Raw genomic sequence first — 21,809 nt, forward strand, 5'->3', positions numbered from 1 at the left:
ATCAATCAATTGATATATATATATATACACACACACACGAGGGTCATCCGGAAAGTAGTACCCGTTCGTGCCGCATGAAGTGCTGACGACGCGAGTAGCCGCTGGACGAGGTCAGATAGCTTCAGTGGCTTGTCTGCCTTCTCTGAGCCAAGTTGCGTGATGCTAGCATTGCCTGTGTTGTTTCTGTGATTGTTTACAATGTTTAAAAAAATTGAGAACGCCGCCAGTTGTGAAGTGAGGGCAGTGATTAAATTCCTCAATGCAAGAAACGTTCGCCCATGTGATATTCATCGCCAATTAAAGGAGGTGTATGGAGACAATGTAATGGACGAGTCGTCTGTTCGGCGGTGGTGTCGCAACTTCAACATGGGGAGGGGGAAAACACACGACGATGAGTGTTCGGGGAGACCGTCTGTCTTTACAGACCAACTGGTGAGCTCAGTTGACGAATTCGTGAGGAACGATCGGCGCGTCACAATTGATGACATCTGTGAGCATTTTCCCAATGTTTCTCGAACAATTGTTCATGAAATTGTTAAACACCATCTGCATTATGCAAAAATTTGTGCAAGATGGGTCCCTCGCGTATCTCAATGAGCTGGCGGCGAAGGACTATGCAGCAGGAATACAGAAACTTGTCACACGTTATGACAAATGCCTTAATTTGCTTGGAGATTATGTTGAGAAGTAGTTTAAAGTATCCTCTTTCAAATAAAATTTTTTATGTTTGTTAATATTTACTTTTGTGTCTTTATTTCACGAACGGGTACTACTTTCCGGATGACCCTCGTACATATATATATATTAAATATATTTATTATTATTTATTACAAGGTAATCTACCGGTTAAGGTAGGTTTTTGGATGGACATAATTACTGATTAAATAACTTGTGACCCCTAGCATAACACAACATCCTACTGCACATCAGGTTCCTTTTCAGCTCCGAGTACTTTCTTCCCCCCCTCATCCCGTCCAACATCCCTATCCTGTTCCTTCCCTTTCCTCTTTTGCCTAACATTCTCCCCTCAATTACAGTCTTCAACATCCCGCTGCCGGTCAATACCCCCTTCATCCACTTTTCCTGCCTCCATAGGATTTCTCCCAACAAATCCCTCTCTTCGCCCACCATACCAAGTACTTCCTCATTTGTTTTCTTCTCTGTCCATTTCACCTTCTCCATGATGTTTCTCCAAACCCACATTTCAAAAGCCTCCAGTCTACGTCTATCCTCCTGCTTCAATGACCACGTTCCGCGCCATACATAGCTACGCTCCATATCAAAGTTTTTACGAGTCTTTTCTTAATATCCTTACTCAACCTCCCTCTCATCAACTCTCTCCTCCTTGTGAAAGCCTCTTTGCATAGCGCAATTCTTCTCCTTACGTCCCTACTACTTTGACATATATATATATATATATATATATATATATATATATATATATATATATATATATATATACATACATACATATAAATAGATACCATTATGTCAGTAATGATAAAATAAGACCACACAAAAATACAAAATTTCTACTGTTCACAAAGTTTGCAATACCACAGACAACAATTAAATGCAGACAATACCTCCATACAAAACTTCACAGACCACAACATTTGTAAAGATTTTTAACCACCATTTGAACTTACGATTGCGTTCCTTTTCCAGCAATATAATTGCCTTCCCTCAAGGTTAGCATAAAAAATAAGATTGTAAAAATAGCAGTAATCCTATTTAAATCTTAAACCTTGAACGAAATCAGATTTAAAGGTTTGATTAAAATGGAATAAATTTTCAGTCAACATATTAAGTTGGGACCCTTTAACTTATTTATGAAGCACACACAGAATGGTATCTTTAGTATAAGTAAAACTTGAATTAAAGGTGCAAACTTGGGCTGTAACTACTGATACCTATGTAAAGAAATGGTAGAAGCATAATTTTAATTAAAAATAAAGGAGAATATATACCTTATGTAGAAGTATAAACAAATGGATCACCCAGACCGAATGACAGGAAATAATTGTGCAACTATCACTTTGCAATACTTTAACTTTTTGATGTCTAATGGAATGGACTAATATTATAAAGTGTGGACCCACTGCACGTGTTACATACTAGGAAGGAAAATAACCTTCAAAATTGAAGTTGATGCAGCTTAATTTGGGTTATAACAATAAAACACAAATCAGAATGACATGTAATGAACATATGTCAGATTTATATATGTACTTACTTTGCTTTAATATAAATATTTTTTCATTTCAATAATCCCAACAAATTAAATTTAACAATGAATATAATTTATAATATACAATAAAAAAGGGACATGAAAAAAATCATTTAATTTTATAGCAATTTACAGAGTTAAAATCCCTGAAAATCACAAGGAAATCCAAATTCAAGTTAATTCAACCCAAGGTATATCAAATGATCTTTTTTCATTGTAGACTTTCACCTTCTGTGTATTATATTTAAATTTTTACATGCAGCTTCTACCACAGCATTTCCTCCCAAGCTATGTGCTATACTCACTGTTCGCATCCTCTTATCTGTACATTCTCTGGCAAGCTCCTTTGCAAGGCGAGTCACTTCCTCAGATGCCTCTGCAATCTCTTTAGCACATGCAATCAGGTCCCTCTTTGTTCCCATGCCACCCCCTCGTCCACCTTCCCCTCTCACAAGCTGAGAGAGACGACCCATCAAAAGGGCCATTTTCTTGGCAGCTACAATGATATCATTGTCCTTACTGGACCACTGGCGAACTTCTTGATGCAAGCCATGGGCTGCCATCTACAAGGTTTTAAAATATTGATTTCCAACCATTAAAAGGATGTTCATTCAATGTGAAGGTGAGATTCTGACATATTTCACAGCGAAATTATCTATGTCTCATAAACAAATTCTCTTTAATGCTTCTAGCATTGCAATGGGATACTGTAAATGACATTTTGTTTTGACTTTAACTTGCCTTATTAAAAAAAAAGCTCAACAGTCATATAACTCGATAAAAAGATCCTCTTCTCATTGGGATCATTTTAGGAGTCTCATCAATGGTAATAATTGCCCAAACAACATTTTAATAAAAATCTGAATGAAGAATTGTAAAAATTAAAAACTTTGTAACTTCCACTGAATTTTATTTAAATGATCGGTTTTGTCAAACAGCTGACATCATCAGGTAAGAAATACAGGATTTTTTCCAAAAATATACATGCGGATTTGGTAGGAGGGGCAGTTGGAGAAGGATTTGTGAGAATGGAGGGGGTAAAAAATGATTGCAGGGGAGTACGTCATTTAAGAACAGTAAAAAATTAGTAGTAGTTACAAAGGAACTAACAACATTTTACTTCACAATTCATCATGAAATTCCATTAATTTGAGCTGCATACCATAAAATACATCTGAATTAATTCTAATCCTACAGCAATCATCTGGCCCTACCATTTTTGAATTGCTCAATGCATTTCTATCAACTTATTCACTGGCAGAGGAATTATGAACTTAAATTAAAAGCACTACAGAGACATAACAACTGTCCAGAAGTTCTACCTTCACTATATATGTATTTATTATTACATTATCGTTGCAGATATTAATTGGCCTCAATTCAAGTGAAAGCCTATACTTCACTGACTTTCGTTCAATAAATTACCAAATACTAAAGAAAGAAATTAATGCTAACAATAACTGTCTGTCACTCATGTCCTTTAGGGAGAAACACTGAATGTTACCTTACCATATCTAACCTAATTAATTCACACAAATACTTCACAAGCACCTGGCTGCTGAATGGGGGGGAATAATCATGTTGATATGACATGTGGCATAATAAAATGAAATCGCACACGATAATGACAATTACATACCATAATTGGTTGATTAGGCTGAGGAGCATGCATGAACATGTCATCTTCATCATCGGTTTCTGGAGGAGGAGGTGGCCTTGGTGGAGGCAGGTCTCCACCAGGTAGAGGAGGCCTTGGAGGTGCATAATCTATTCATTATGGGAAGAGAATTTAAGGGTTACTTTGGAGTACAAATAATACACTTGTATCAAATGACTATTTTTCCTAAGGAATTCAAATTATTTGAAATAATAAAAAAAAATAGGATTAACATCTACAGTTTCAATCCTCAAAGATGAACTGTCAATTTCTTGACATTTGACCAAGAATGTTAAAAGTTTATACAAGTTTTAATTCAGCGCCTTTCTTAAATACTTTACAGAGAAAATAAAAGGACTAATTGAGTTTACAATTGATAAAAATGTTATTACAAATTTGATTATGTTAGACAAAGGTACCCACCCCTCCCAAACTCTGACTCACACTCTCTCAAAATGCATTATAATATTTTTACTAATGCAGTTGCTATGTTTTTAATTAAAATAAAATGCATGCTTATAATGTAGTATTTTTTTATGTTATATAAGGATTTCAATCATATTTTAACTTTCAGAATGAAGTTGGAAATTCATTTGTTTATTGGCCAATAAATGGTAATCGTATCTACGGGGCCACTTACAGCTTGACCATCAACGAGTTAAGTCATCACAATTTTTAATTGAATGCAAATTTTACCTGGTAGCATTATTGCACAAGAATCTGTAACAAATACAAAAATTACAAGTATTTTACTGATTTAAAATGTGATAAATATTTTTATATCAGTCCCAATCAACAAAAATGATGCTTCACCAAATTTTTCTTCATCTTACAACTTATGCATAAGAAGTTTTTCTTCAACCCCTCCCTAGCCCAATTTTAATGATGCATTTTGTCATGAACTCTCTATTTGGGCACCCCTATATTAGATAAATTAAGAGTAAGTTACAGCCTTAAGTACTTTTAAACATACTTTCATATGAAGCTGTGACATTTTCATATGGGTAAGACCATCAAAAGTGGTTATTACTTGGGCTTTCTGCACAACAATATTTCCTTAAGTAATAAAATCAAGGAAACACTAACATTTCTTCAAGGCAAAAGTTTTTAAATTAACTATTTGTAAAATAATTTAAAAAGACAACGTGGATCAATCATGATTATGCAAATGGTTGGCCAAATTTAATGAATATTAAACTTTTGTACGGCAAAATAACACAGAGGACAATAATAGCTTTGTCAACTTCACATGGAAACAGTTAACCACCACATTCCTGAACAATCATTCTCTCCCATTATATGCATATCAAAAATGTCAACTACTACGATTTAATGCAATGCACACATACATACATGCCAAAACAAACAGTACTAATATGACAAAATTATCAAAAATGATGCTGGCAAGCAACTATACATATCATGCAACTTGACTGGATAGATGCCAATAAGTTCTACAACTTAAAACTAGGCACACTAAGCAAGCAACATACGTTGAATGGGGCAACTGGGAAATTTTTAATAAATTAACATCATGATAATGCTGATATTCTAAGAGGATCATAGCTATTTCAGGATATTCATTACTTGGAAAATACTCTCATCAAACTATTAAAAGACAAAGTCCTACAATCAGAGAATGCAATACAGCATTTTTTAAACTGAATACATTGTAAAACCTTAGCTGTACATTATATACTTTGATAAAGACAATCAACATTTTTTTATGATTGATATTTTTATGATATTATTGAACAAATATGCAGTCATTACGAAGTTAAAAAATGAAATTAATGCTCTATTCAGTACAGTGCCCACCATTTTTTACTCGTCCAATCAATAGGGAAGTAAACATTCTTAAGATTGAACCTGAATAATAGCATAGGATATATTTCTGATGGATTGAGGAAATACTCCAAGGGGACAACAACTTTTCAGTGAGTGCCAGGAAAAAATTGAAAATAGTAGCATTTTAATAGCATTGTTTCTTCCATTTGTCTAAATTTGACCACTGATTTATCAAGGAAAAAAGTGACAGAATTCATCAATTTACCAAAACTCTTCACTTAAAAATATGAATTATCATATCATATTAACATGATTTTGTATAAAAATTTACTGCTATGGCTTCTCATGCTTAATTCATCAACAATAATCACTAACATTTTGAGCACACTATCGAAATGAATATCTCACTAGAAAAAAAATGAACGGATATTCTGGACAATGGTTTAAAATCCTAACATTAAATATTGCCTGGGGCTTGTTGGGCTATATACTAAGTAATTAGTTTTTCAATATTATGTAATATTGTCAACTGATGACCCTGTATAACACGAAGCTAGTGATTCAAGTTAAACCACTACTACTATAATCTGAGTGGCTGGATTTAGCGTATGTGATATACCTATTTAATAAAAAAGTATAATCTGATAAATTAAAAGTTTTATATTTTTTGCCTATGCCCTTAATGACTAGTTAAATAAAGTGCAATTCCACTGAATTTGCATTAATCATGCAAAAATTCCTATATTTTATGTGAAAGCCTGGGATGGAAGGACCAGTAATATTCTATTCACTCACCTTGATCACAATAATTTAAATAATCTTGCGTAATAAAATCCATTTTTGCAATACAAGAGAGAAATGAGAATGTTTCAATTACTTCAAATGCAACTACGCACTCCTTACTTTAGTGAGATGGCTTCATGCTCAAATTTTATGACTGGTTTCAAATGTTATTACAGTATCATCACGAGTAACAAAAATATAAGACAACATAAATGCATGATTATTAAATCAATAAGGTTAATATACACTTGACACAAGGATTTTGGGATTTAATAACTCTTAACTGAATTAAATTACAAAAGGATCTTTATCTTTAGGCATTACATTCCTAAATTTTTATACCTGGTAACATAATTAACAGGGGAAAATTTGGGAGTACCTGAAAAAGGAAGACTCGGTAAAAGTAAAAATACCTATTAATAATGCAACAATTCAGTTTCCCATCAACATTTTAAAAAAAATTACGTGGGTTGTTAGAAACATCAGAAATAGAATATATCAGCATTTCATTTACATTTCCTGAAAATTAAGGTAATTTGAATAGCAGGAATAATCAATAATAAAAATACACAAAACTACTTTCATTACAATTACTCATCCCTGAAAGAATAAAAAAAGCAGACATTTCCACATTCAATTCAATCCCTCTCATTTCACTACTGCCATCATAATTGAAATACGCATAACAAACAGCATTCCATTTCATGCAACATTTCATTCATCCATGTATGTGAATGTGATATATCTACTCATAATCTGAGAGAAACACTAATGAACACGAATCACTGGAAGAGGATAAGGTTGCATAACAATAAAAGGAATGACTTTGCCCCATACATATTTACATGCACTCTAAACTTGCTGCAATACAAATGCTTAAGAAAATAAGAATTATCTCCTATAAAAGAAATCCATTAGTGATAGAAATAAAGACAGCATTCACATTCATACACCACATAAGGGTAAAATTTCATTCTGAAGTACATGAAAATGATCCATAAACATTTTGGAGCATACGTAACACTAAAATTTGCAGTACAAGGGACCAAATACATATGTATACAATCACTACATATTTTTAAAACTCCAAGTTTTAATGCTAACCATAAAACAACATCTAATATAGGCACTTTTAGATATACTGCAGCTCAAATATGCATAAAGAGTTGCTACAAGCTATAAAATGTGATTTTTGAGGCACACATTTAAATATGAAAAGATGACATCATTAAATTTAAAATACCATAAAGTCAGCAAACTATTGGAAATAAAGTAATGCAACTCCATTAATCTTAAATACCTGCACAATAAATTGTAAATCTTTGAGAAATACACAAACCACAAGTATGAAATAAACAAATGGGTGCTTGTTTTAAGAGTTTGATTGATTGGCATTAGATATTGGTGTCGGGTGACTTCAGTTAATACGGACATTTTTACTACCATGATGACCACCATAAGCTCCAATTCCTTCAATGGCTGAATTAAAATGCAAGTGTCGTGAATTATATTAATAAAATTATGGTCCAAAAGTACAATGAGTTTTGTTTTAATGGCATACAAAGGTATTCACAATAGAGAATATAAAACAAGCAGAGTCAAGGTGTTACAGGATGTAATGATCTTTTCAATCTGCAACTAACTTTTATTATAAGGACAGAGAAAGATACTTTGCTCTTCCACATAAAGATTTATTACTTCAAACGACCATGGTGAGATGATGATGCGCAGCATCAAAACCATGGTCGTGTAAAGTTATAAAGCTTTTGGTTATAAAGTTTGTGGAAGAGCAAAGTATCTTTCTCTACCCTCATCATGAAGGAATTCCACAAATTTAAGCCTGTTATGTTTAACTTTTATGGGTAAGTATTTTAACTTTCATGAGTAATGAGATGTGTGAACAGGTCTTATTACAATGAATATGCTGCTACCAGAGCATAGTGTTAATTCATATGGATTTTAGATACAGACTTGATATAAATATGAGAAATGCCTTCTCTTCAGCACAGCCTAACAATAATGACAAAAATAAAATAATACTTTAATCCATTCACATCTAAAAATATTAAGTAAGGTGAGCATAAAAAAATTTCCTGGGACTGTTAAACTTATGTATATATATACAGGGTGCGGTAACATAACTTCCTTTTTTATAAAGCTAAACCCCTTTAAAATAGGAAATTATGGTGCCGCACCCTGTATTTAGAGGCTAAGTGTTAGAAGGGACTCAATAGCCTCAATAAAGCCCCAAAATAAAGAAGATTATCTATATATCTATGTATGTATGTATGAATTAGTGTGATGCAATGGATGAAAAAGATGAAAGAAAGGGTTTTTGTATTTCCTGAGAGAGAAAGAATTGAGAACTTTTTAAAGAAAAGAGTAATACTGGAAGGGATGACAATTTAGGTTCAAAAATCATACTTAGTACCCTGCAAACCAAATAAATTCATTGCACTCTCAGGAGCACACATTTATGGAGCTTGCCAAAAGAGGATAGACAGCATTACACCTTTAAAGCAATTTCTCAAGGCTTCAACAAACACCAATTAAATTTGAAAGATTTCATGTTGAGAGTAATTCAGTAACAGAAATTTGGGCACAGAAATTAAACTCCAAAGAAGTTGATGCAGCTGAGAGTACAAGCAAACATAATATGTCAAAGAATAATACAAATCATTTTTTTACCTCTATCAGTCTGGTTATAATTCATAGAATCATTATAATGCTTCTGTTCTTCTTCAGATGCTAACTCTTGGTACAACAGGTCTGTGGTCCCTCCTGTGCAATAAACAATCATTAGAGTCTATAGGACCTAACTGTAGCAAAATAAACTTTGCTTGCGAAACCAATGATGACTGCCTTGTCATTCATAAGTATCAATGCAATTAAAAGGCTGGCCAATGAGAAAAAATATCATTAACTACAAATCTAAGTTAATGGAATATATACAACCACCATGATTTTTGGCATAATGATTATTTAGAGAAACAAAGATATTAAAAGAAGAACAATGGGTTTTTTCAGACACACAATTTAAAAATAATTGTAAAATTTTAATTTTTCACTGAGATTAAATTAAAATATCAAAAAGTATATATTTAGAGGTCACCAAATAGTATCTTTAAAATTTGAAAGTGATAATAGGTTTAACATTAATAATGCAAATCAAAACAACCACAAGAAGATAAACATGATGATGTAGATAATGATGAATGCGGAATGTTTTGGCCTTCATCCCCTTTAGTATCTTTAACAATTGTTACTCAACTTAGCAAAGGCACTTACATACTAAGGTAAATTAATAAAATTTGCTTCCTAATATTACACAGACCTTGGTCAGTTACAGTTAATTTAGTTTTGATGATATCAAGGGAGCAGGAGAAATTGAAATTAACAATATAATAGGGAATGTCATTAATTCTGAGACACATACTGGTAATGTTTAGGGAGACATTATTGCATTAATATAAGATGAGCAAAATCACCTCATTTCGGGTACAAAATGGGCCTCATGCATTAGGGATTGGAATCTTAAATTTTACCTTGTAAATTAAACTGCATGCAAATTCTAACTAGAATTCAGCAGCCACACAGTTTTTACTTGACTTCATTCTTCTTTACCAATAAGTTCTCAGTATTACAATGCAAACAATTTAGTATCAAAATTCTGGAGTAATTAATTCCAAATGTACACATTTGTAAATTTCAAATCAATTTTGGACCTGGGACAATAATCAATTTGGGGCACTAAAATGTCAACGATATTAGATTTCTTGACCTTCTCGGGAATTGATTTCTAAATTTTCCAGATGATATTTAATTTACGAAAACCCCAGATCATATTGGAAATTAGTAAAAACATTATAATTTATAGATAACTTTACTGTATCTCTACAATGCAATTATATTGTAGAAGTTCCAAAATGGTTATATGTTAGCTGCATAACTCTTTACGGATACAGAATACATTGCAGCAGTTTAGTTATCAGAGCCCACCTCTTTAAAATGCCAAGTGAAAAAATTTATACATGAATAATATGAATTAATTTCCAAAGTTTATCCTGACAATGCACACCTCCATCAAAAAAATCCAAAATGCCCATATGAGAATAGATGAAATCAACTAACATTTCAGCCACAGCATAACAATTTTATTTGTATTTTTTGTTTTGGCAGGCACTTTCGATATTAGAAATCTTAGAATTTCTAACTAATTTCACCAACGTTGGCGTACCTGGTGTTCCTGAGTGTAATTATTTACTTGATACACAATTAAATTACTTGGCTGTCCAGGGCTACTGCTATTTTGTGTCTACTGTCAACCCATTTTTGACTGATGCTATTTTAAATTAATAAATGTTATCAGGGCATTTTTTGCATTTTGGTTTAATTATTGAAAAATTAGTTCATGGTGTGGTCATTTGGAGCATTATAAAAGTTTCTGTTTCATCGATTTTTAAATGAATCAAATGATAATGTTTAAGAAAATATAAAAAACTTTCACAACACAAAAATTGAAGAGAATGTCTTCAGTTATTTCTTGTAGTGACCAACATAAAACAACTGACAACTTGAGAAATTTCTTCTTCCCAGAGAAGAGAGAAATACACTTAGTAAATTTAATGGGGCAACTCAAGTTTTGGCAAATTATGTCATCTTCAGAAGGCAAGAATTATTCAATTGTCCACATACATACACACTGGAGAGTATCATAGAGGGAGGCATGGATCCTAAGAGAATTTGGTCAATAGTAAATTATGGGTAGCAGAAAGGCGAGTAGGAAGGAGAGATGGTATGGTGTGAAAAATTGATGCAGTAATTTTTATGATTTGCTTTAACCATTGAAAATCTAGAACCATTCAAAAAATTTCGCCTGCATATGTGCTAATCTAATAACTTTTTACATTTCACGTAATATAACTTACGAAGATAATTCCCATATATATGTAGCAAAACATCTATTAGTAAACATCTTTACTCAGGCTCTTAGTGAATTCTTTTCAGGGAATGGTTTGTTTCCAAAATACACATGTCGAACGCATTTCTTCCCATTTTCAACATAGCCGATATTTTTTGCACTCGTTTTCATGAAAAGAGGGTTGAAATCATCAGCTGTTAGACAGCATTCAAGCATATATTAAAGCATACCTATTTAGTAAACCTTTATATTCAGTGAATTAATTTAATGAACTATATATTTTATGAACTTAATATAATACTTTATTGAAACATTGTAATGCTTTTTAAATTGGATTTTAAAAGGTACTTTTAAAATATCCCTACATAATGTAAATAATATTATTCTCTGTGTTGCATGAGGTCTATCCAATAAATTCACGAACTGGTGCAATCTGGCAGCCATGAGATGGATTGTAGCCCCGCCCACTAGCGGCGCTAGTTGCCTCAAACCCAATGAACCATCTGTGCTTGGCGGATAGTCGAGCTGTGCCTATGGTGCCAGCTATGTTAGTTTCTGTGGTCCTTGTTTTTACTGAAGGTGAAAAATGGAAATTGATATAATCACGGAGCAACGAATCAAAATCAAGATTTTTGGTGAAGTGCAGTAAAAGTTATCAAGAAATTACTGAAATATTGACAGCTGTTTACGGTGATAATGCTGAGAAGAAAACATTCGTTTTCAAGTGGATTAAATCAAACCAGAAAGTCAAGAAAAAGCCGATCCAAAATCAAAGTCATGCTCCTGGTTTCCTTTGATGTCGAAGATATTGTTCATCATGAATCTCTTTGTGAAGGACAAATAGTAAGTGCTGAGTTTTACCTTACAGTTAACATCATCCTTATACCATCATCCATCATACCTTACAGTTCATCATGAATTTCTTCCTGAAGCACCAGCAGTAAAGACTGAATTCTACATTACAGTTCTCGAGCGTTTGAGAGATTGCGTTCAGTATGTGCGACTAAATTTGACTCAAAGCTGGATCCTTCACCGTGACAATAAACCTGCACATTCAGCATTGGTTGTCACCAGTTTCTGGCAAAAAATTCAATCACCATCCTTGATCATCCTCCTTATTAACCAGGTCTTGCCTCATGCGACTTTTTCCTATTCCCAAAAGGCAAAAAATGTGATGAGGGGACATCAGTGGGAAGATGTGGACCCAATAAAGTAAGAATCGATGAGAAAACTAAGAAGCCTAACTGCCGAGGACTGCCAAGGGTGCTTTAAACAGTGGAAAAGAAGAAAGAATAGGTACATAGCGACGAATGGAGAGTACTTTGAAGGGGACGAAATCAATGTAGACTATATTTTGCAAGATATAGTTTTTTGGCCTCAGTTCGCGTATTTATTGGACAGACGTTGCATACTAATGAATCCACATGAATTTCCCTATCTGATGCACATTTTTTTATTTAATGACAAAACCATGCAGAACCTGCAAATAGTGAATAGCGAATAAAGTATTATTATTTGGGGTGCTGTAGAGGAGGCATTAAATCTCTTCCTAGTTTAGGTAATAATGATAGCTACATATCTACTTCTTTCTTTAAAGGCCCTTTTACATCTTAGAATTGCTCAGCAGCATCTGAAACAGTAATTTCTAATCATAGGGACACCCACCCCTGGTATGTGATTAATAGGGAGTTCCTTGACACCTGGTGGACATGAATGACAGGAGGAAAAAACATTATTGATCCGAATTTCCATATCCCAAAGCTCTCAATGTCATCTTTTGAAGATTTGTGATGGCATATTATAAGTACTACAGCCCTGAAACTGAGGATTGATGCTTTAGGAATAAGCGGAAAAGGAAATTTTGTAAGAAAGTTGCTGAAATTTTTCGTTGAGAAAAATAATTTGAAATATCATAAAGAACAAAAAAGACAAATAAATATGTTTATAATAATTAGAAAAGACTAAGTAAATAAGAACAGCGGGAAGAAAGAAGAATCCATTAGTAAAAAAATGGCAACTTCAATTTTGTTCATTTCATAACACTAGTTGATTCAAATCAGCATATTTTGTGATTGGCCAACAACTTTAATCCTTTCAATGCTGTAAACAGACAGGGGCAGTGGGTTTTACATGGAAGTCCTCGAAGGGCTGTGAAAAAGAGTGGAAAACATCAGGAAGGAGGTCTTTGCCAATTTGGAGGTTGCACCATGAAAAGTGCTATTCCACATCGGGTTCCTCATGACAGAGTACCTGGCCAAGCACAAAGTGACACTACTGCCCCCGCCACCCTACAGCATTACTGTGACAGTACTGGATGTCTTTTTGATCCCAAGACTAAAAGGAGCTCGAAAAGTTACCATTTTGATATGCTGGATAATGTGAAGGAGGCTGTGATGGGGTGTCGGAAGGAGGTTCCCGTCAATGGCTTCTAGAAAACATACCACAACTGGTAGAGGTGCTGGCATCTGTGTATTGATACACAATGGTACTATTTTGAAGAATTTTATTTATTTGTACTTGGATATACAAAAAATTTTTTCACAAATATATTCTTCTTATTTTTGGGACAGTCATGTACTTCCGTCTTCAGACTAGTAAGCCTAATATCTTTTGAAAACATCTCATCTGTTCTAATAAACTGACTGCCAAAATGAATCAGAGATCTAAATTATTTTTAGATTTTCTTAATCGAAAACATTTAAGTAGAGATAATATCTCTCATTTTTCTGCTGCATGAGAAGTGCTAAATCCTGCTGAGGTAGCTACAGGAAATGATTAAAGGAAAAGATTCTGAGTGCAGAAAGAGTTTTATACTAAGGCTTCAAATGAAGGAAATGGAGGCCTGAAATGCTTTCAGCAGTAACACAGCATATCTTTCAATAGAAATAGGGTAAAAATGAGAAAAAACTTCATTTTAAATGAATTCTTTAAAATATTTGCTAATTAAACAACAGGACATGGTATTGAGAAACCGTGATATCCACTGACCATGATAAAAGAGAAACTGTTGGTCAAGTGAGGAAGAGAAAGGACGAGAATCAGCCTTTTTAATGACAGCATGAAGACTGGTAGAAATTATGATGAACTGAAGAAGAAAATGATGCAGGAGAGATGAGCAAGTATGGTTTAGAAAATCCTTGGATATCTATAAAATATGCGAAAAAGTTAGAAGCTGTTAAAAACCTATCTCTAATTAGTACACTAATGATGACAACGATGATGATAACAAACTGCCCTAAAAACCTACGAAAAATGTGTGCAGTTTTGTGAAATGTAATGTTTTAACTTTTTTAAGCAAATATCTATTCTCTACACACACACCGACACATATATAAAAAAGCATATGTATTCATAAATGTGGAGAGCAAAAAGTTCCCTATAATCAGTCGAGAACATTATTTGCCAAGTCCCAAATCACACCAATGAATTTTATACTGGATTTTACTAATGAATTTTGTTAACTTTCTAAACAATTGATATTTCAAGGCCTAAGATCCAAATATTTCTTTACTAGTTTTCCCAAAAACTCCTACATCAATTCTTTTCACTCCATTCTGCAAAGGGAACTACTATGCCTGCCTGAAAACTACAAATTAGCAAAAAAGATAAAATGACCTCTTTGATCCATTGGAATTTCATGAAAAAGAACAATTGAAAAATGCAAGTTGACACTAATTAATAGAATTATTAGGATTAGAGTTAACAAAACTAAAATTATGGGAAAATTAAGCGATGATATATTTATGTGGTTGGTTATTGTACAGAATCACAGGGTTTTGCAACAGTTGGGCAGTACCTCTTGCCCATTTTGGAAAGGGACTGATGGGCCTGGGAGAAGTTCTTCCCATTGCTGCCAACCCTGGAGAAGGAGCTCGCGGACTTGATGGAGAAGGCTGCTCCCTCAGACTTTGACCAACTTCATGAGACCAGCCACCAATCCCACAAGCAGACAGAAAATTATAGATTAAATAAGAAGATAAGAATGGCCCACACCTATAAAAGCAAGAATGTTAATTTCCATCCTTTCATGGAGTAGTTTAGTTGGAGTTAAGGCATCAACTTTCTACCTGAATGACATCATCTGATCACATGCCTTCCAGCATGCACAATAGTAGACTTCAAAGAAAACACCCATATATATACTAGAAACTCTACGCAGATAAGGCAGCTGAAATTTCTTGTAGGGCCTAGTGTCATTTTCAAATAAGAAGTTCTACTTATAAATGCTTTGGGAAAGGACATAGCCATGTTGAAATACTGGGTAATATTAAATTACTGAATTTAAGCTTAATTAGACCCAGATGGAGTTGGATATGTGACCTCCATACATCGAACATAGTGCTCTTGCCCCCTGTTTGGCCCACACTGGCAATGGACATCTAAAAGTGCTTCAATTGGTCTCTTAAGGTATTTAATTGACAATTTAATGGGTTATCAGCATATAATAATCATATGCAATGGCAAGTAGAACACATAATTTTAACTTTCCTTAAAATTGTTCACAATAATTTCAGAAAAAGCCTTTCCGACAACTTTTTGAGGGGCCATCATTGGCTATCAAAAAAATTACCCCCACCATGAGGATCTTACAATGCTCAATAAAAAAAGGAAGACCTTATGATGCAAGGCCACCAATATTTCTGGCATGGTTAAAATCAAGGGTAGGAAGTGAAACCTAATTTCCAGGTGTGGAGGTTTTAATAAGATAAAAGACTGACAATAGATCTCTCAAATTCACTTTATAAATGTATTGAACCAAATGGCCCAATATAACCTATGATCTGGAGCAACAAGAATGCAAATTAGTGCTATTTTGAAACTGTGTGGACACATGCTTGGGCCTTTTTTGCTCATGAAGTAGTCACAAGATTAATATCTCTAAGCTATGAAACTGAAATATGAAATTGAATTAACAGGTAAACAGTCAAGTTTACAGCAAATGAAAATCTTACTATCCCAATACATACTACATAGTAGAAAAATGAACAAGAAAAGTTTAGGATAGGCATATGAGATTTGATGATGGATTCAAGGAAGGTGAAAAACGTTTAAAATTAGACTAAGAAGCAAAGAATAACTATTTTATTTAAGTGCAAAGTGGGACAGAAAGATGACAGCTATTGTCAGATCAATTTCGACCATGGAATTTGCATGAAAGTATCTATTTAACATAATTATTTTTTACAAAGATCCTTGTAAACCTTTTCTACTGAAATTGTTCAATTAAAATAAAATTTTAAATAGAGCCAGTAAACTAGACGTTGAACCACTTTGTACATCCCACTTATCTTTTAAATAAATTAATATACAATTTAATCACAAAACTGAAATTTCTATAAAAAGTTAAATTGAACTTTCTAAGTTCTCACACAAACTATTTGCATTATTATGAGCACAACTCATTTTGGCAGTATATTTCTAGTAACCTTTAAATTCCTTTAAATCGTGATTCCTCTAATTTTATGATTTCTTTAACAATGTTTAATTTGTGGAATCTCTGTTTCATTAATGGTGGAGTTTTGGTTACTAAGCATGAAGTCACAACAGTTGGTTAAGAGGAAAGCCTGTAAAATATTTATGATGAGTCGACACAAAAGAAATTTGTACAGTTTTCAAATTCCCTGTAATATCAGCCTCTAAAGCAATAGAATGTAAAATACCTTAAGGTATTAATGAGACTTGATCATGCAAAATAAAATGTTCACTATGCATATGTTCGATTTCCACTTTCACTTATAACATCATTTTCTGCAACCATTTTACTGAAGTGAAGATTTTTCCTATCACCATTGTCTATGCAAGAAAAATGCCACAATTAGTATTGGCTGCTGTTATACAATGGATCTTTCTTAAATAAGGTCTAAGAACATCTTCTGTATTCTCTTCCTCGATGATTTTAACAAAACTTGTTAAACTTGTAAGATTGATAGAAGTGTGAAAAGATTGTAAGTCACATGAAAGGAAATTGTATTAAAATGATATGATTGATACTCTAGAAGAGAAAACTTATTTAAAGATTCACATTTCAGTGTGTATCAATTTTACGGTTTCTAGTAAGCCGATAATAAGCAAATATAAACTGAAGAGACAGATTAGAACTAATCTATTCCATTAGTGGTTAAGAATTCTGTTGGTATAGGGAAGAAATGAACCGATGAAAAAATGAAAATGTCAATTACACATTAGAATTTGGAGAAGAATATGATGTACTATCCTATCACAGTATTGTTGAATACCTTGAGGCAATCTGAATGACCGAAATTCACATAAAATGGTCATAAGTTGTAGTAAAAGTGAGTCTCTAATCACCTCATGACTAGAAGAACACAGGCTGAAGCAAGGGTGGTAAAAATCACTACGCCAGATAAAAAATTTACTTAACTAGTGCAGGATTTTTTGTTGTTGTAGCGATTTCTTTAATTGCTCAGATAAAGGAGAAATATTTACTGAGAAAGGTGAAAAAATACCTCTAATTGACCTCTAACATACACTATACAGTATTAATAGACATTATCTTAAGGGTTAAGTTTGCATATAGCTAGATACTTATCATTCCTGTTCCAATACAAGCACATAACGACAATAAAGAATAGAAGTAAAGAAGAAACAAAAGCGTGGCCCACTTGTCACAACTACTCTTTTACAACTGAAACAATTCCAGCAATTTTAAAAGCCAATTTGATAAATGTACAAATGTGGCACTTTTAACCAAGGGATCAACTGATGATACTTTATTCAATACCTTTCTGAGAGAAGAAATGTATGGGCTCTTGAGATTCACTCTGGCCATCTTGATCTTGCTGTGAAGGAGGTTTATGCCATCCATTTGCACTATGGTGGTGATCTGTAAAGTCAACAATTAGCCTCGAAACCTACTTAAAAAAGGAGTCAGTAAATGAATATTATAATGTATCTGGATCAATCATCTCAAATCTGGAATGACAGTCCCTGGAAAAGATATTAGTCACTAAAATCAATAAAGGGTTGAAAACACATATTAGATGAAGTTAACACAACAAAGATGAAATAATCAATTATTAATAAATTTAACTGTACTTTATCCTTCTTTGATCATCCAGTCCATTTAGATTTTTAATACAAGCAATACTCCAAGTGAAAAACTCATTTTTAACATGGTGCATGCAACTTTTGGGTGAAATCACACTCATTTATGAAAGTGAAAATGAATGATAGTGGGGAAGGAACATTTTTTAAATGAAGACACTAGAGGAAAAAACTGCAGAAACCATATCAAAAATTGAATACTTGAGCAATATGCTATGCATTATTTGCATTAAAAGTGTGGAAAATGGTAAAACAAATTAGGGCAGAAATTGAATGCTGGAAGTATAATAATAAACTTCATAGCTTATCACAGACTATATGAAAGGAGAAGAGCTGGAAAGGCACCCCTTAATTCCCCATTTCCAAATATTTTTAGATATGCCTGTTCCAGAGCTCAAATATTTTAATTTCTAAAAAGGTCAAAAGCAAACATGCTTTCATTAAAAAAGACAATCATCTATAGCAAAAAACCACTTGAAAGCTGCTATTCTGAAAATAATTTCAACATTAATTTATATATCTATATTATAATTATTTATATATAAGTCAAAGTAGAGACAATAGTTACAATGAATACATTTAAAGATTGCGCATTTCACTCAAATCACCATTTTATCCAGAATAACAGCCTAAGGGTTAGACAATGAACTAAGAATTATGTGAAAACAAAGCAAAATTTTTAAGTCTAATACCTAATATAACGTCTATAGTGAGACTGGACAATAAAAAACTAAAAATTTTCATTGAACAAGATGCGAACAGAGTAAAAAAAGCAACATCCAATGCATACACTTCCTTTTTGCTATAACACAAGAGGGTATTGCTATTCCAAATGAATTAACATGAAAATTAAAGCAACTATCCAAACACAAGCATGACACACAGATTAAAGCATAAGTAACCAAATGGGTTAATTCTGCACTATACCTCTCTGAGGTTGGGCAAATATTTCATTGAAATCGACGTTAAAGATATCACCGAAGTTGACCCCCACATCGGCAGGGCTTTCATGTAGTCCAGCTGTTGAGTAACAAGAGAGGAAAAGGGAGCAAGAGAGAAAGGAAAGATGGTAGGATACAAGGGTTATATAAAAGGTTAATTGTGACAGCAAGAAGATATTAAGCAGTCTTAATGCAAACAAATTTTACAGGAAGGATTATTCATTAACTAAAAAGCATTGATATAAACAGACAAAAACCCAAGTTGTTTCTTTTGATACATAATGAAACTAAAACAATCATTTTATAAAATGTTTTTTCACATTAATTATCTAAAAATCAAAAAAATATATCATTTATCACTAAAAAATTATTCCTGAAAAACTGGGGAATTACTATATTGAACCAGGTTATTTCACCCTTAGTGCAGATTACCCACAAAAGGTGAAACTTAAAAGCAGGACTTGATCGCAATAATTACACACTGTGTGTAGGCCATTGATAAATAAGATTACTGAAAGAATAGCAGTTACAATTTTCAGTCAGCAAATATTACAAATATCATAAGAATTATTTTTAGTTTTCGTGATTAAACTGGCCAGTTCAATAAACCTAATTGCTAGTGGTGCTCTCCCTACTTAATTATGTAGATATCTGGATTTCATGAACTCTCCTTCAGTTCCAAATACTATCACCAAAAGAAAAGTAGTCGGTGAGCCTTCAGCAATAGGAGAACAAAGGGTAATTAAGCATTTGTATTGTCATGGCATTGATCATCCTTGAAATCTGATAAATAACTAAGTCAGTGAGACTGATCCTTACAAAGCCGTTTCCTCTGGTCAACTCCCAGACTGAGAGAAGAGAGGGGTAATGACAGAGCAGAAAGGAAAAATAAGTTGAGAACCTTTTTAGGGCGATATTTCAATGTGTAACTAAGGTAAGAGATTACATAAATAAGTGGGCCATGAAGAATGTGTTCAGAATGTACAACTTATTGACAAGCACAAGGGTCTTTTATAAGGACAATTTCATGCCAGGTATGGAGCACACGCCACTTACATAGTCTAACAAATGAATTCATTTCAATTTTTAATGAAAAAGTAAAAATTCACTCACAAAATAACATAAATAATTTGATAAAACTAACTAGATACACATCACCATTCCTGACTTCCAATTCCCCCATATTAACAAAGATTCTTTGATTTTGCTCCCTAAACCAAAATTGCTTCCTAAATCATCATTATCAGCACATACTTGTAATCCATTTGAATATTTATAATTGGAGATGCTTTCATGAAATTGATTGCATGCCAGAATACTAGTGCCTTTTCAAAAAGATTAGAATATAGTCTTAATTTCATTGCATTAAAAGGATAATTATATTCATTTGTTCAATTTGAGCATTATGCTATGGCCAAGCTACAAGGACCATTAACTCGGGTAAAGTAATTGCTAAAGAATCAAAATGGCACATATGCACTCCCATCCTAAGTATTTGTTGATGAAACATAATTTTACCTCACAAAAATCTTAAGATACTAATCAAGTGATATCAGAAGTAATGAAACTGAAAATTAGGATACTTAAGCATTTACAGAGCAACAAAGAGTATTTTCAAAACTGATAGCAAATACCTCTTTTTGTGAGAGTGATAATAAACAAAAAATATCACTAGTTCTTCTTGCAACAGCCATAATGAAATAGGATATGAAATAAAGTAAGCCAAAAAAAGCATTAAATTATTGGTAAAGGAAAAATTTAATATAGACGCAAAACAGCTACCAAAATTATTTATTTTAGAAGTATTTTCCAGTAAAAGTTATTTTGTCAAAGTACATACAGCTACTAAGATTGTATGCCTAAACATAACAAGCATAAGTACTCCCTAAAGCAATATAATTAGAACTTAGAATTTACTACCACTGTTAAGGAAATACATTGTGCATAATTTATTGTTCCATCATTGATTGTTATAATCTATGGAAATTACATTCTTTTAACAGCTAAACAGGCTGGAAAGTGAAACTTGTTATTGTTTGGTATTCAGTTTATTCAAATTCGTCCTGACCTGAATTTTTTCCCACCCATTTTCCTGAGTTAAGGTACGATACCAGGGTATAACTATTATTCCTTAAAATATTTCTTCTCATTGTTTTTCTTCTGCCATACACAATTAGTCAATTCCAGGGTTCAGAGTGAGGTAGATTATAAAAAAACTACGAAACACACCTTTTTATTTGGGTTCAGTTTTATTTGCAAACTTGTAACTTTAGAGAACATCGAAAAATGAATATGTGAATTAAAATTTTATTCTGCTAAGATAAAAAATCAGCTGATAGAAGCAGTCGATCCTGGTGATCTAACACTAGCATCAGAAAAGTTTGGAATACCTAATTGCCTTGTCAACAATTAAATAATGGTGAA

The 21,809-nt window shown here is 33.0% G+C and overlaps 1 protein-coding gene across 6 annotated transcripts in view; it reads right to left on the reverse strand.

Moving 5' to 3' along the window:
• The window catches only part of Vinc (vinculin), an 81,882-nt gene that overhangs the window by 16,689 nt on the left and 43,384 nt on the right, over positions 1–21,809 (reverse strand). The window contains exons 16-21 of one of the 6 annotated variants that reach the window (XM_071594325.1): positions 19,372–19,464; positions 18,122–18,223; positions 15,176–15,295; positions 9,147–9,239; positions 3,870–3,997; positions 2,536–2,793 (exon numbers count right to left, since the gene is read on the reverse strand). In XM_071594325.1, coding sequence (XP_071450426.1) covers positions 2,536–2,793; positions 3,870–3,997; positions 9,147–9,239; positions 15,176–15,295; positions 18,122–18,223; positions 19,372–19,464 — 794 coding nt within the window. Of the gene's footprint in view, positions 1–2,535; positions 2,794–3,869; positions 3,998–6,470; positions 6,495–9,146; positions 9,240–15,175; positions 15,296–18,121; positions 18,224–19,371; positions 19,465–21,809 lie in introns of all 6 variants that reach the window. The other 5 variants (XM_071594326.1, XM_071594327.1, XM_071594329.1 and 2 more) reach the window with 5 other exon arrangements.

The sequence above is a fragment of the Hetaerina americana genome, unplaced genomic scaffold (assembly GCF_022747635.1).
Source record: "Hetaerina americana unplaced genomic scaffold, ioHetAmer1.1.p SCAF_6, whole genome shotgun sequence".
In the NCBI taxonomy this organism is placed as follows: Eukaryota; Metazoa; Arthropoda; class Insecta; order Odonata; family Calopterygidae; genus Hetaerina; species Hetaerina americana.